This window comes from Octopus bimaculoides, chromosome 14, assembly GCF_046866305.1.
Source record: "Octopus bimaculoides isolate indiv1 chromosome 14, ASM4686630v1, whole genome shotgun sequence".
Classification (NCBI taxonomy): Eukaryota; Metazoa; Mollusca; class Cephalopoda; order Octopoda; family Octopodidae; genus Octopus; species Octopus bimaculoides.
In genome coordinates this window covers 1,900,309-1,917,665 of record NC_142941.1, presented here as the reverse complement: position 1 = coordinate 1,917,665, position 17,357 = coordinate 1,900,309, and the positions used below count along the sequence as shown (strand labels likewise).

Here is a 17,357-nt window from a genome sequence, read left to right as displayed (position 1 = left end):
GTGTGTGTGTGTGTGTGTGTGTGTGTGTGTGTGTGTGTGTGTGTGTGTGTATTTGTGTGTGCAGCAGACTACAGCAGCAGAAACAACAGCAGCAGTAGTTACAGCCTGAGATCCACATCTCTACTACCACACGCTACCAAACACTACCACACAACCACACACACACACAGTCACACACTACTAGACAATCCCTCACACACTGCCACACTAATTATGGATGAGACAATGGAGGTAAGTCTACATCTATCTTGTTTTATTCCCATCTTCCATCTTTAATATCATGTGAAAATATAGAAGAGACAAAAGAAAATCAAAGAGACATTCAGAAAACACCCTTATATCACTGACAAATATCATCAAATCGTTTACTCATAACATACAACTTAACTGGGCAAAATACTAACTATTATTATTATTATTATTATTATTAGATTATTTAATAATCCAGTGTCATTTCACAAATATTCTGCTTCTATATTGATAGAGTTTATAATAATTGTTCTTGTTTTAGTTTCCTATATTCTTGGTTAGCTGAAATTATATGTGAAGTTTGTCTCACTAAAGCTCATTTCTCACAGCAAATCTCCATTTTGTCTTCACAACAATCCGTCTCTTCCATTTAGCTAGATTATTTCATTTGTAGATTTCCTGCAGACTCTCTAACAATATATTATTATATTCCCAGAAATATTTCTAATTTAATATTTCTCTATTCATTTTATCATATCACAATGTATAAATGATGTTTTCAAAGCATTTATAGAAATAATTTAATGAATGAAGTCTTCATAATGAATCTATAATCACAGAGTAGCAGATATCGTTCTGATGTCAGACATGGTTGTTTGAGAGATTGTGTAAGCAATTCACTGTGTGAAATATATTTTAGAGTCTAAGTGAAGACAACAGCATATAGAAATATAAGTGGATCTTTTTTCTGTGGCATGTGTGGATTAGTTATGTTGAAAAGAATAATAATATTAATAATGATAGCTATTCGTTAGACACATTGTTGTATATTGTGAATAGCAGCAGACATTTTGCTGTGATACAGTGTTATTTGGTGATTAAATTTCTGACATTAATATATATATATCTGAGTTTGGTTCTGTCTGTTTTTATAGTTTAGGATGTTGTACAGTGTATATATTAACATTTCAGCATGAGCTATACGTTGTATATTGTTAATTTAGTGTATAATCACTAGTGTATATATCTTTAAACATGGCTATATAATGATAAGAAATCTTGTTTGGTAAAGCCTTTTCTTTCTGTTGTTCTTCAATTATCAAGTCTCTGATATACACTCGTCATTATCTTTCACTAATTATATATTCTTTTGTGAATCACAAAGTGTAAGTTCGGAGCTATTCTCTATTGAATTGTGTAAATTTGTTGAATAGTCTGCAGTACATTTACTGTGTATAGTGTTTAGCAGTGAGTGTATACATTAATTCTCCATAACTATATCTGTGAGACTACTAACTATATAAATACACACACACACATACATATAGATATATACATACATACATACATATATATATATATATATATATATATATATATATATATATATATATATATATATATATATACACACACACAGAGAGAACATTCTCAATGAATCTGATTCATCTCTCATATAAGTATAATGGTGAATAAGAATTGTTATAAATCTATCTGCCAAAATTAGACTTGTCTGTTTGTCTATCTGTCTGTCTGTCTTTCTCTCTCTCTCTCTCCCTCTCTTCTCTCTCTCTCTCCCTCCCTTCTCTCTCTCTCTTTCTAACACACACACACACACACATTCTTATTTATATAACATAGAATACAGTATTGTTGTTATATTTCAATATAAATTTCATTATATTATGCTATCTCACATTATTGTATGTAATGTAGACATCAACTTTCCCTCTGGGTCTCTGTTAGAAATAATTTATGACATTTTTTCATCTGTAAGAGAGTAAAAGGGGCCTCTTTAAGGGTTAACTTGCAATCATATGTGAGAACCATTACAAAGGGACACATAAATGAAAAGATAGACGCTCGGAATAACAGAGAGATAGAGAGAAAGAGAGAGAGAGAGAGAGAGAAGAAGAAGCCTCTTGCTAGAATCATTTTGGAATGAAGATTTTCTTTATTAAAAAACAGTGGTTGATGTTAAGTTGAAGATGTCAATGATTAAGATCCAATAATTTTTGTTGTATGTGATGAAGTTATTTTCTACAAGAGTATCATTTTCTTCCATTTGTGTGTCAGCAGCAATATCCCCAACAAAATTATCTGAGATTTGAGTGAGTAATTAAGAATGAAATAGATAGATAGATAGATAGAGAGAGAGAGAGAGAGAGAGAGAGAGAGAGAGAGAGAGAGAGAGAGAGAGAGAGAGAGTGAGAGGTATCATCACCGAATTTTGATGTTGAATGAAAAGTGAAAGGATAGCCTGTAATGTTCCTACAGTTAAATATCCTCAGTTTTGTTACTTCATGGAAAAGCTAGTGAATAGAAAAAGATGACGATACCAAATTTTTTAAGAAAATATCAAATGGTAACAAGAAATTTCTGACCAAATCGCAAGCTAAAATAAGGGAGATAATAAAACATTGTAAGCACCATAAATGCAGTTACCTCCCGTATCTATTTTGTGTAACTTCACTTTAAGGAGATATTCAAGACTACTTCGAAAAAGTCAGAAATTCTTGTCAAATACCCTATTTCAACTTTCTTTTAGCAAACCAAGAATTTATATCCCTTCTCGTCATAGAAGAGAATTTAGGGTAGAAAAGACTTAAATTAAGGAAACTCTGAACGAAACTAAAATGTCCCATAAACATAAATAACTTTCTTTCATGTTTACCATAATTATTTTGAAATTTTAAACAATTTCAACAAAAGATTCTTTCTAAAACCTCCAACTTTCAGTGAAATATTTCAATGAAAATATTCTATTTTTTTCTTTACTTTCAGATAAAACCACGAGATTTCATTTAACATTCTGTGATGGAAGTAGACTGTGTGTGGAATACATACTTACTTGCAAATGTCCTCAATCTATTACTACACAGTTGTGTCTGTGTAGATCTGAGCTATCATGTAGAAGAAGAAAGCAATCCCTTTACTTTTGTTGGGGATATTGCTGCTGACACACAGATGGAAGAAACGAACCCTCTTGTAGAAAATAACTTCATCACATACAACCAAATGCAACAACAATGGACAGAGAATTCACATTTATTCAATGTCACACAAGATGGTAAATTATACACGGCTCAAACACTGGATGCTGAGAAACTGTGTACACACGAATCAGAGTGTGTTAGATACATCAAAGTTGCTGTACATAGAAGGAAGACATTTTTGAAAATTATTAAAATTAAAGTAATTATAGAAGACATTAATGACCACAGCCCTGAGTTTCCTCAAAAAGAAATAAATATGACCTTTGATGAGCGTGATGGAGAAGGTGCTGAAGAATTAATTCCAGATGCCTTTGACAAAGATATTGGAATGGAAAACTCAGAAATAACATATAAATTGAAGAAACAATTTAGTGATCCATTTATATTGTCTGTGAGGAAAACTATCACTGGAGGTGCAAAGATAGGAATTATTCTTGGAGACAAACTAGACAGAGAAATACAAGATAGTTACAATCTAGAAGTGATAGCTAATGATGGAGGACAACCTTCAAAAGAAGGAATTTTACATGTTCATATTAAAATAATTGATGTGAATGATAACTCACCAGTTTTTTCACAACATATTTACAATATTTCCATCAAAAATACACATCCTAACAACAACCCTATTTTGACATTGTCTGCAAAAGACCCAGATTCTGGCAATAATGGTAAAGTGTCTTATTTTTTGAGTTCAAAAACACCAGAACGCACAAGACGCCATTTCAGACTGAACCAACAAACTGGAGAATTATTTGTAGAAAAACCATTAACATCACAAACAAAGAATATTCTCAAGATGTATGTGGAGGCAAAAGATGGAGGGAGTCCATCCTTAAATTCCTTTGCCATTGTACGGGTGAATATTCTCAATGAAAAGAACCATCCTCCCAAAATAGGGATCAATTTTGTGTCTGAATTGAAGAAGGACACTGCAGCTATTTACGAAGGAACAAAAGTGGGCAGTTATCTAGCTTATGTGAATGTGGTGGACAATGATGTTGGTGCAAATGGAGAAGTGAGTTGTAAATTAGAACATGATAAAGTTGTCCTCTCACATTTAGGATCAAAGGAATACAAGATTACTCTGAAGAAATCACTTGACAGAGAAACATTAGACCATTTTAACATGAGGATTGTGTGTGAAGACAATGGAAGCCCTGCTTTGAAGACGGAGAGAAAGATTTCAATCCAAGTAATGGACGTGAATGATGTGCAACCACAATTTACCAAAGATACATTCCACTTCCTCACCTACGAGAATGGTAAAGCAAACTTTCCTATAGGTTTTATCAATGCCACTGACCCAGACCTGGGAAGTGCTGGTCAACTGACGTTCTCACTGTTGAGCAAAGACAGAAATAACATACCGTTCCAGGTGAGCGATTATGGCTTTATTACCAGCAACATACCATTGGACAGAGAAGAAGAAGACATGTATAAGTTTGAGGTTTTTGTCAAAGACAATGGTAAACCATCGTTGAATAACACAGCGAATGTTGTTGTTGAGGTTTTAGACAGAAACGACAATGATCCGTATTTCATCTACCCTACAACTGACCCTTTCCATATCAATGTCCACTACCATCCGCAAAGTACCAACGCCATCACTGTGATTAGAGCGTCTGATAGAGACAGTCATTTGAATGCGTTCCTCAAATATGGAATACTTGACGGTAACAATAAACGCTTGTTTACACTGAACTCTTTAACTGGTCAAATGTCTTTCTCGCGTGCACCTCATCTCAATGATGCTGGCTCATACGAACTGGTGCTTGTGGTAAAGGATTCTGGTAGCCCAGTGTTGTCAGCCACAACTACTGTGTCTTTGTCGTTAAGGGTCACTAACAAGACATCAGCACAGATGCCGGCTGTCCACTTAGAGAAGAACAGAACACTGGACGTACCGTTATTAATTATCCTTGTAGTAGCAGCTGTAATAGTATCTGTGGTGATTGTAGTGTCGATCACACTGTGTATTGTGAAATGTAGCAGTGGTCAGTCTCGCTCGGCCAAGAGCACTAGGAAAGGTGTTAATCGGTCAGCTATATGTAACAGAATTGATCAACCGTTACCGTGTCAGAGCAGCAGTATTCCTGGTACCCCAGTGAGGTACTCTTCTGAGATGAATAATAGAAACATGCCATTTGTGGAATGTAAGGAAGATTTTTACCCGCAGTATGAGTCTCAGATTGATTGGTCAAACACGGGTACCCTGGAGAAGAGTCCACCCAATACAATATTGGTAAGTATAAGTGTACAAAGAACACCTCCTCCACTGCATGTCACCTTGGGGAAGTATCTTCTCCTATAGACTTGAGTTGATCAAAGCCTTGTGAGTAGATTTAGTGAATAAAAATTGAAAGAAGCCCCTTTTATATATATTTATATATATATATATATATATATATATATATATATATATATATATATATATATATATATATTAGGTTGGCAGCTAAGTTCCTGCCGATTTTTAAAATTTAAATTTTTCAAAAGGTTTAATAAAAATTAACAACTAATTAGTCAATAGTGTATTCAGCCTAGTTGTTTATAACTTCTTCCCAACGTCCAACAAGATTTTCAATACCTCGTTTTGTAGAAATTACCCGATTTCGACTCGAAATATTGATCCAACCAAGCTCTCAATTCTGCATCAGTATTGAATGGAACTCCAAGCATAGCATTTGAAAGAGATCGGAAAAGGTAGAAATCCATTGGTGCCAAATCAGGAGAGTATGGCGAGTGTGGCAACACTTCCCAGACATGCATTTGAATGGCTTCCTTGGTCATGTTGGTGATATGAGGGCAGGCGTTGTCGTGCAGCAGAAGTACTCCATGCTGACGATTAGGTCTTTTCTCTTGAATAGCCGGGTTTTCCATCTGTTGAACATAGAGTTCCATGTAGACAGTTTAGTTCCATTCAAGCAATTCATAATGGATAATCCCTTCCCAGTCCCACCATACGCACAACATCATTTTACGCAGAGGAAGATCTTGTTTCATGCCCGGTGTCGCTTGTTTACAGGGTCTAAGCCATTCCTTACTCTGCTTCATATTCATGTACAGGCACCATTTTTCATTGCCAGTAACGATTTGGTAAAGAAATCGTTGCTTGTGTCCATGAGTTGAGCGGTGACGAGCAAACAACCCAGCAGAGATTGTGGCTCATTGATTTGTGTTGTTGTCACTTAAAGCATGCAGAACCCATGCTCCATACTTCTGAACCTTTCCCATTGAGTGAAGATGCTTCTCTAAGGAAGTGTGGGAGCATTCCATTTTCTCTGCCTGCTCCCTTGTTGTTTGACGAGAATTGTCGTGAGGGCTACTACCTGGGGTCAGAGTAGATCTGGTAACCATAGAGGCTAAGAAATAGTCCCACACTTCTCAAAATTAGAACTTCTGAAGAAGGTTCCCGTGTAACCAATGCACTTTAAAGACAAGTCAAAGGCCTGCAATACACTGGGTTGCCATAATAGCTGTCAGATATATTGTCTGGCACACATCTGATGTGACATACTTTATTCAATGTTCCTGTTATACTCTTTCTGTTTTTCTTTCTCCATTCCAGTTACCAACAAGAATTAAAAAATAAAACCAAATTTCTGCCAACGAAAAAGATATTGTTACATAGACAGACTCTGGAATATTCTGTGACGATCTTACCATTGTGGAACATTTGATGGACACATTCTTAACAACACACACACACACTCGAATTACAAAGACAGACACACATAAGACTGTAGTAGTACACACACACCTACACACATTACATCAATACACACACAGAAAGACACATTAACACATTCATACAAATTTTCAATGTGTATACACACACAACTATATATAGATATACACACACACACTCTCTTTATCCTCGTGTTAATATCCATTTTTTCCTATACATTCCTAGCCAGGCTTGAACCCATTTAACTCTTATGTCACACAATTTGTTGCATTCCTTTGCTGTCTTCTTTCTCAGCTTCACATCTCCCTCTGTTTCTCTTGGATTTCCTCTCCCACAGATTCCTTCCAGTTCCTCCAGCTACATCCTTACTCAGCTGGAACCATCCATTTACATCTCAGATCTACACAAACACACCCATGTCATTTCTACTCAACATCCAACCCCTAATCTCTCATTTCTATACTACATTTGATATTCCTGTAACCAGGTTTCCTTTCATCTAATTTCTCTCTTCTTCAATACTCACCAAAATTACACAAGACAATGAGGATTACTTGCTTCCTTTCTTACCAACTTCTACATCTGAATGTTTAACATTCAATACCTTTTGTCTTATTACTATGCAGTGGTTTTATTTTGTTTTTTTTTGTAATATATGACAAATACGCAATTTACACATCACTTGCAGTGAGATTACTTTTGTTGCCAGCAGGGATAAAAGAACCCTGACCTTCTTCCACTCTGCTTTTATTCTGGCTACAATGCACTCAGGACACACTCATCTACTATTGATTGTGCTCCAGTCAATTGGTGGGTGTTGATATACAAAAACCAATGCCCAGCTATCCCACCAAATCAGTCTCCGACAATATCACCTACTTAAATGTGCTGATAAATATTCTGATAGTCTAATGATTCATCACAGCATATGAAATGGTTAATACATGGCTGTTAGCTGATGATGATGACATATATATATATATATATATATAATAGTTATCGCCAAGCCAACATGGCAGTCCCAAAATTAGGACGAAAGCTGCCGTGAATTAGCTCCAAGAAGCCATCGCCTCTAGCTAGCTATGTGACACACGAAACCTGTGTCCTTTATAACCTACGAACAGGGGAGGTCAGCAGTTTCCCCTTGCTGGTTTGGCATCTGCAGACTAGTTTCAGGGTGTTGAAACTAGTGTTGAAACTAGTGTTGAAACTAGTCTGCAGATGCCAAACCAGCAAGGGGAAACTGCTGACCTCCCCTGTTCGAAGGTTATAAAGGACACAGGTTTCGTGTGTCACATAGCTAGCTAGAGGCGATGGCTTCTTGGAGCTAATTCATGGCAGCTTTCGTCCTAATTTTGGGACTGCCATGTTGGCTTGGCTATAACTATTAATTTCCAGTACCGCTGCCGTAGTCTCCTTTAGAGAAACTTAGAAATATTAATAACTATATATATATATATATATACATATATATATACACACACACACATATATACAGAGATGTGATAATATATATTTATATATATATATATATATATATGTATACAGATATAATATATATATATATATATATATATATATATATATATACCTGCGTGTGTGTATAAAGTATAATGTGTTAGAGGGCAGCCAAGAGGTAAGGAGAGTGACAAACCAGGAGGTAGGCAACTAAACACTAGATACATGCAGACATTCCATAAATATACATATACAAATATTTACATACAATCATATATATCATATATACAACTACACACCTTAAACTTATCCTATATCGTATATCTATACACAACACGATGACTCGTTTCCCAACACAACCAACAGAGTTACTACACATCACACATTGTTACAACACACCAGCATTACACAATACACCGTTGTTATACTAAAGACCATAAAACTACAAACTGTGTATATTTACACAGCACACAGTCTATACACAGCTCTTATGACACACACATCACTGCAATATATGTGTAGAAGCAGTGTGTGTGTGTGTGTGTGTATTTGTGTGTGCAGCAGACTACAGCAGCAGAAACAACAGCAGCAGTAGTTACAGCCTGAGATCCACATCTCTACTACCACACGCTACCAAACACTACCACACAACCACACACACACAGTCACACACTACTAGACACTCCCTCACACACTGCCACACTGATTATGGATGAGACAATGGAGGTAAGTCTACATCTATCTTGTTTTATTCCCATCTTCCATCTTTAATATCATGTGAAAATATAGAAGAGACAAGAGAAAATCAAAGAGACATTCAGAAAACACCCTTATATCACTGACAAATATCATCAAATCGTTTACTCATAACATACAACTTAACTGGGCAAGATACTAATTATTATTATTATTATTATTAGATTATTTAATAATCCAGTGTCATTTCACAAATATTCTGCTTCTATATTGATAGAGTTTATAATAATTGTTCTTGTTTTAGTTTCCTATATTCTTGGTTAGGTGAAATTATATGTGAAGTTTGTTTCACTAAAGCTCATTTCTCACAGGAAATCTCCATTTTGTCTTCACAACATTCCGTCTCTTCCATTTAGCTAGATTATTTCATTTGTAGATTTCCTGCAGACTCTCTAACACTATATTATTATATTCCCAGAAATATTTCTAATTTAATATTTCTCTATTCATTTTATCATATCACAATGTATAAATGATGTTTTAAAAGCATTTATAGAAATAATTTAATGAATGAAGTCTTCATAATGAATCTATAATCACAGAGTAGCAGATATCGTTCTGATGTCAGACATGGTTTTTTGAGAGATTGTGTAAGCAATTCACTGTGTGAAATATATTTTAGTGTCTAAGTGCAGACAACAATATAGAAATATAAGTGGATCTTTTTTCTGTGGCGTGTGTGGATTAGTGATGTTGAAAATAATAATAATATTAATAATGATAGCCATTCGTTAGACACATTGTTGTATATTGTGAATAGCAGCAGACCTTTTGCTGTGATATAGAGTCATTTGGTGATTAAAATTCTCTCACATATATCTATATATCTGGGTTTGGTTCTGTCTGTATTTATTGTTTAAGATATTGTACAGTGTATATATTAACATTTCAGTATGAGCTATACATTGTATATTGTTAATTTAGTGTATAATCACTAGTGTATATATCTTTAAACTTGGCTATTTAATGATAAGAAATCTTGTTTTCTGTTGTCCTTCAGTTATCAAGTCTCTGATATACACTCGTCATTATCTTTCACTAATTATATATTCTTTTGTGAATCACAAAGTGTATGTTTGGAGTTATTCTCTCCGGAAGTGTGTAAATTTGTTGAAAAGTCTGCAGTACATTTACTGTGTATAGTGTTTAGCAGTGAGTGTATACATTAATTCTCCATAACTATATCTGTGAGACTACTAACTATATAAACACACACACACACACATATATATACACACACACAGAGAACATTCTCAATGAATCTGATTCATCTCTCATATAAGTATAATGGTGAATAAGAATTGTTATAAATCTATCTGCCAAAACTAGACTTGTCTGTTTGTCTATTTGTCTCTGTCTGTCTGTCTGTCTCTCTCCCTCACTTCTCTCTCTCTCTCTTCCTCCCTTCTCTCTCTCTTTCTAACATGCACACACATTCTTATTTATATAACATAGAATACAGTATTGTTGTATTTCAATATATTTTAGGCTCATTTCCAATGGAAGGGACCAAAACACTGAAGCCCAACTCTGTTCTCACCAAAATGGGATGACTTTAAGTTATTAACTTGAAGAAATCCTGTCTTTTAATTTGGATGTTGAAGCATTCTTACTTTTGGTAAGGTTTTCTGATCTTTGTAAAAGATTTATTATCCAGAACATTATTGTTTTAAATGGATTTATTTTCTGAAATGAAACCTTCATTTTCCTTTGAAGTCTAGATTAATTATTTTAAACTGTTGTTAATATATTATCACATATTTGATATATTCTACTTACCTCACATAATATTATGCTATCTCACATTATTGTATGTAATGTAGACATCAACTTTCTCTCTGGGTCTCTGTTAGCAATAATTTATGATATTTTCTCATCTGTAAGAGAGTAAAAGGGGCCTCTTTAAGGGTTAACTTGCCATTATATATGAGAACCATTACAAAGGGACAGAGACAGACGGATAGATATCATCACTATCTTCACAGAATGTTGATGTTGAATGAAAGGTGAAATAATAGGCAGTAATGCATCAAGAGGAAAAGAATAATAGTTTCGTCAATTCATGGAATGACTACTTAGTAACAAAGAGATGAAGATATCTCTATTTTTAAGAAAATATGCAACTGTGTCAAGAAATTTCAGACCATTCCATAAACTATAGCTATAAAATACCCTCACATAGTCGCTCCATGGCATGCTTAACGTAAGGGAGACAATTGAACAATGTAGGCGCCATAAATGCAGTTACCTCCCGTACAAATTTTATGTAGCTTCACGTTTAAAGAAATATTCAAGGCTACTTCGAAAATGTTATAAATTCTCATCAAATACTCTCTTTCCATTTTCTTGATGGATATAACTCTTTGGGCTTATATCAATCTTCACAAGTGTGTAACATTTGATTTGTTCTCAGTAAAATTAACTAAGTTGTTCCCCTGAGAGAAGAGTATTTAGTGAACAGAATAATGAAATTATCTAAACTACACTGAAAGATACCATATAAGTTACCTCCTTTTTTTATGCAGACCATAATTATTTTAAAATTGTAAACAATTTCAACAAAAGATTCTTTCTAAAACCTCCAACTTTCAGTGAAATATTTCAATGAAAATATTCTATTTTCTTCTGTAATTTCAGATAAAACCACGAGATATGATTTAACATTCTGTGATGGAAGTAGACTGTGTGTGGAATACATACTTACTTGCAAATGTCCTCAATCTATTACTACACAGTTGTGTCTGTGTAGATCTGAGCTATCATGTAGAAGAAGAAAGCAATCCCTTTACTTTTGTTGGGGATATTGCTGCTGACACACAAATGGAAGAAACGGACTCTCTTGTAGAAAATAACTTCATTACATACAACCAAATACAGAGACAAAGAACAGGCAATTCACATTTGTTTAATGTCACACAGGATGGTAAATTGTACACGGCTCAAATACTGGATGCTGAGAAACTGTGTACATATGAATCAGAGTGTGTTAGATACATCAAAGTTGCTGTACATAGAAGGAAGACATTTTTGAAAATTATTAAAATTAAAGTAATTATAGAAGACATTAATGATCACAGCCCTGAGTTTCCTCAGACACAATTGAATATAACATATGATGAAGATGATGGAGAGGGAGCAGAAAGATTAATTCCAGATGCCTTTGACAAAGATGTTGGAATGGAAAACTCAGAAGTTACATATAAATTGAAGAAACAATTTAGTGATCCATTTATATTGTCTGTGAGGAAAACTATCACTGGAGGGGCAAAGATAGGAATTATTCTTGGAGACAAACTAGACAGAGAAATACAAGATAGTTACAATCTAGAAGTGATAGCTAATGATGGAGGACAACCTTCAAAAGAAGGAATTTTACATGTTCATATTAAAATAATTGATGTGAATGATAACTCACCAGTTTTTTCACAACATATTTACAATATTTCCATCAAAAATACACATCCTAACAACAACCCTATTTTGACATTGTCTGCAAAAGACCCAGATTCTGGCAATAATGGTAAAGTGTCTTATTTTTTGAGTTCAAAAACACCAGAACGCACAAGACGCCATTTCAGACTGAACCAAAAAACTGGAGAATTATTTGTAGAAAAACCATTAACATCACAAACAAAGAATATTCTCAAAATGTATGTGGAGGTGAAAGATGGAGGGAATCCATCCTTAAATTCCTTTGCCATTGTACGGGTGAATATTCTCAATGAAAAGAACCATGCTCCTGAAATTGATATAAATTTTGTGTCTGAATTGAAGAAGGACACTGCAGCTATTTATGAAGGGACAAAAGTGGGCAGTTATCTAGCTTATGTGAATGTGGTGGACAATGATGTTGGTGCAAATGGAGAAGTGAGTTGTAAATTAGAACATGATAAAGTTGTCCTCTCACATTTAGGATCAAAAGAATACAAGATTACTCTGAAGAAATCACTTGACAGAGAAACATTAGACCATTTTAACATGAGAATTGTGTGTGAAGACAATGGAAGCCCTGCTTTGAAGACAGAGAGAAAGATTTCAATCCAAGTAATGGACGTGAATGATGTGCAACCACAATTTACCAAAGATACATTCCACTTCCTCACCTACGAGAATGGTAAAGCAAACTTTCCTATAGGTTTTATCAATGCCACTGACCCAGACCTGGGAAGTGCTGGTCAACTGACGTTCTCACTGTTGAGCAAAGACAGAAATAACATACCGTTCCAGGTGAGCGATTATGGTTTTATTACCAGCAACATACCATTGGACAGAGAAGAAGAAGACATGTATAAGTTTGAGGTTTTTGTCAAAGACAATGGTAAACCGTCGTTGAATAACACAGCGAATGTTGTTGTTGAGGTTTTAGACAGAAACGACAATGATCCGTATTTCATCTACCCTACAACTGACCCTTTCCATATCAATGTCCACTACCATCCGCAAAGTACCAACGCCATCACTGTGATTAGAGCGTCTGATAGAGACAGTCATTTGAATGCGTTCCTCAAATATGGAATACTTGAAGGTAACAATAAACGCTTGTTTACACTGAACTCTTTAACTGGTCAAATGTCTTTCTCGCGTGCACCTCATCTCAATGATGCTGGCTCATACGAACTGGTGCTTGTGGTGAAGGATTCTGGTAGCCCAGTGTTGTCAGCCACAACTACTGTGTCTTTGTCGTTAAGGGTCACTAACAAGACATCAGCACAGATGCCGGCTGTCCACTTAGAGAAGAACAGAACACTGGACGTACCGTTATTAATTATCCTTGTAGTAGCAGCTGTAATAGTATCTGTGGTGATTGTAGTGTCGATCACACTGTGTATTGTGAAATGTAGCAGCGGTCAGTCTCGCTCGGCCAAGAGCACTAGGAAAGGTGTTAATCGGTCAGCTATATGTAACAGAATTGATCAACCGTTACCGTGTCAGAGCAGCAGTATTCCTGGTACCCCAGTGAGGTACTCTTCTGAGATGAATAATAGAAACATGCCATTTGTGGAATGTAAGGAAGATTTTTACCCGCAGTATGAGTCTCAGATTGATTGGTCAAACACGGGAACCCTGGAGAAGAGTCCACCCAATACAATATTGGTAAGTATGAGCTTATGAAATTCTTCCTTAATTCTCTCGCAGACTAATCAGTCTCCAGATATCTTTTGTAATTAATATATGTCTTATATTTTAATGAATGTATGTAATTAACATGTTTGAACCTCCTTTGTTCTCCTATCATCTCTGTTCCATCTACTGCCATCGACTTTTTCATAGCTGTGAATAACCAATTAGGGTATACAAGAAGGGTGACATTCCAACGTTTAAAGCTTCTGGCAACACCACTCCTGTTGGTGCCAGGACAAATAAGTAGAGACTTGGTGTGTAGAGAATTCTTCCTTTCAGTCAGCATCAAAAGAATCTTTGTAATGTTGGTCTCTGATGGAAACACCCCCAATATACCCTGCAAAGTGGTTGCTGTTATAAAGTGTATCCAACCATACAGACTTTACAAAAACTGAGAATTCTCTGTGAGATATGGTCTTTTGACCTGACTGACACAAGAAGAATCTCTTAAAAATAACTGTTTTGGTGTTTGTTGACCTGTTCAACCGCCTGACAAGATGGAAAGCAGTCATGTGAAGATGATGGTTATGATGATGATGATGAGAAGGAGGAGTATGATGATGACAATCATGGTGATGATGATGATGGCAGCGGTGCTGTTGTTAGTGGCTGTGTTAGAGGATCAATGAGATTGAGAATGTACTTGTATTGGTCAGGAAAATTGTCCATCATACAACCGGTCAAGCATCATACCATTCATACGCTGTTCAGGCTTAATTTCATGCATTGACCAAACTTAATAGCTGTCATATTTGTCAGAAGTAATGATGTCATTCATTTGGTTAGACATAATAACTCTCATACATTTGGTCTTGGTCAGTTATAATGTCTGTCATACAATACTCAGTCATTATACCGGTCATACATTTGGTCAGAAATAATTTACATTATACATTGTCTGACAAAATGTTTCATGAAGTTTGTCAGACAATAGTGTCATACATTTGATCAAACATGTTTTATTCAATGTTCTTTTGAATTGTTTCTGTTTTTTCTTCCTTTCCAGTTACCAACAAGAATTAAAAAATAAATGCACGTCTCTGCCACAAAAATGTAACGTAACATAGACAGGCTCTGGAATATTCTGTCAGGATCTTACCATTCTGGAACATTTCATGGACAGAATGAGACACACACATACACACACAAACACACGCACACTGTATTCATGCAAACATACATATTCATACATTGACATACACTGTAGACACAGAGTTATATACACATTTTACATCAATACATACAAACTTAAATAGACACATTATTCAATGAAAACACATACTGAGATTTTAGTACAAACCAGGTATACACACACACACAGAGGCCCACACTCTCAAACACACACAAATACATATATATTTACATATGTAAATATAAAACAATGCGAATGAATGCTCAACACCTCACTGCTAAACAATTAAAGTATATGTATATATATATATATATATATATATATATATATATATATATATATATATATATATATATAAATATATATATATATGAATGTATATATACAAATGTTTGATTATTTGTTTACACTCCCTTTTAAGATGATGCACAGATACATAAACTTGTGTATATACACGTGCATATATACATTCACAGAGAGGATCAAATAGAAATAAATTGAGAGAGAAATGCTAAACCATTCCATAATGGTATTTCACTAATTCTATATAGAATTACGTTCCTTTATATCAATATTGAAACAATGTGGAGTGGTACAGATGTACATCGGATAGTTTACCGTATGTTTGGTGTATCTGTATGTGTGTGTCTCTGTGCGTGCGTGTGTAGTTTCATATCTGTATGTATTGTAATATATACAGATATAATGTGTATTAAACAAGTCACTTTAATCCACCAGATGTTATATTAAATTCTAATAGTCAACTGATATTTACACATATCCCCAATTTAATTACTGGCTAATCTTCAAATTGATTAGCTGTTAATAAGATGATAAAAACATATCTATCTATGTGTATATACATAAGTACATGCATGCATGTATGTATATATATTTGTATGTATGCATGTATGTATGTATAAAGCTAAAGTATCATTTATTTTAACTCACATTGCCATATTCCTGACTCTTCAAACAATTAAAACAATTTAGAAACTTAGAGGAAACACTCATACATTTGCAAGTGTGACTAAATTAATTACACTCTACTTTATGTATTGAGTACATTTATGTTGCTTGGATACACTTAAACATACACACTCACTAATTGCCCTCGATTTCACTCTCTCTCTTTCTCTCCCTTTCATATTTATATATTCATGTGCACACACACACATAGAAAGATAAATAGATATAAACATATATACTTATGTATATACAACTACACACCTTAAACTTATCCTATATCGTATATCTATACACAACACGATGACTCGTTTCCCAACACAACCAACAGAGTTACTACACATCACACATTGTTAGAACGCACCAGCATTACACAACACTCCATTGTTATACTATAAACCATAAAACTACAAACTGTGTATATTTACACAGCACACAGTCTATACACAGCTCTTATGACACACACATCACTGCAGCATATGTGTAGAAGCAGTGTGTGTGTGTGTGTGTGTGTGTGTATTTGTGTGTGCAGCAGACTACAGCAGCAGAAACAACAGCAGCAGTAGTTACAGCCTGAGATCCACATCTCTACTACCACACACTACCAAACACTACCACACAACCACACACACACACACAGTCACACACTACTAGACACTCCCTCACACACTGCCACCCTGATTATGGATGAGACAATGGAGGTAAGTCTACATCTATCTTGTTTTATTCCCATCTTCCATCTTTAATATCATGTGAAAATATAGAAGAGACAAGAGAAAATCAAAGAGACATTCAGAAAACACCCTTATATCACTGACAAATATCATCAAATGGTTTAATCATAACATACAACTTAACTGGGCAAAATACTAATTATTATTATTATTATTATTATTATTAGATTATTTAATAATCCAGTGTCATTTCACAAATATTCTGCTTCTATATTGATAGAGTTTATAATAATTGTTCTTGTTTTAGTTTCCTATATTCTTGGTTAGCTGAAATTATATGTGAAGTTTGTCTCACTAAAGCTCATTTCTCACAG

General features: G+C 34.7%; 2 protein-coding genes across 2 annotated transcripts in view; both read left to right on the top strand.

Moving 5' to 3' along the window:
* LOC149132557 (protocadherin Fat 4-like) overlaps positions 1-17,357 on the top strand; it is a 60,120-nt gene that overhangs the window by 17,033 nt on the left and 25,730 nt on the right. Inside the window, exon 4 of the mRNA XM_089363288.1 lies at positions 2,998-5,430. Within this exon, the coding sequence (XP_089219414.1) occupies positions 2,998-5,430 (2,433 nt within the window). The remainder of the gene's footprint in view (positions 1-2,997; positions 5,431-17,357) is intronic.
* Positions 8,979-17,357, top strand: part of LOC149132558 (protocadherin gamma-C4-like) — a 12,187-nt gene continuing 3,808 nt past the window's right edge. Inside the window, exons 1-4 of the mRNA XM_089362141.1 lie at positions 8,979-9,060; positions 10,579-10,708; positions 11,728-14,184; positions 15,218-17,010. Of these exons, the coding sequence (XP_089218267.1) occupies positions 11,761-14,184; positions 15,218-15,241 (2,448 nt within the window). The 5' untranslated portion in view covers positions 8,979-9,060; positions 10,579-10,708; positions 11,728-11,760 and the 3' untranslated portion in view covers positions 15,242-17,010. The remainder of the gene's footprint in view (positions 9,061-10,578; positions 10,709-11,727; positions 14,185-15,217; positions 17,011-17,357) is intronic.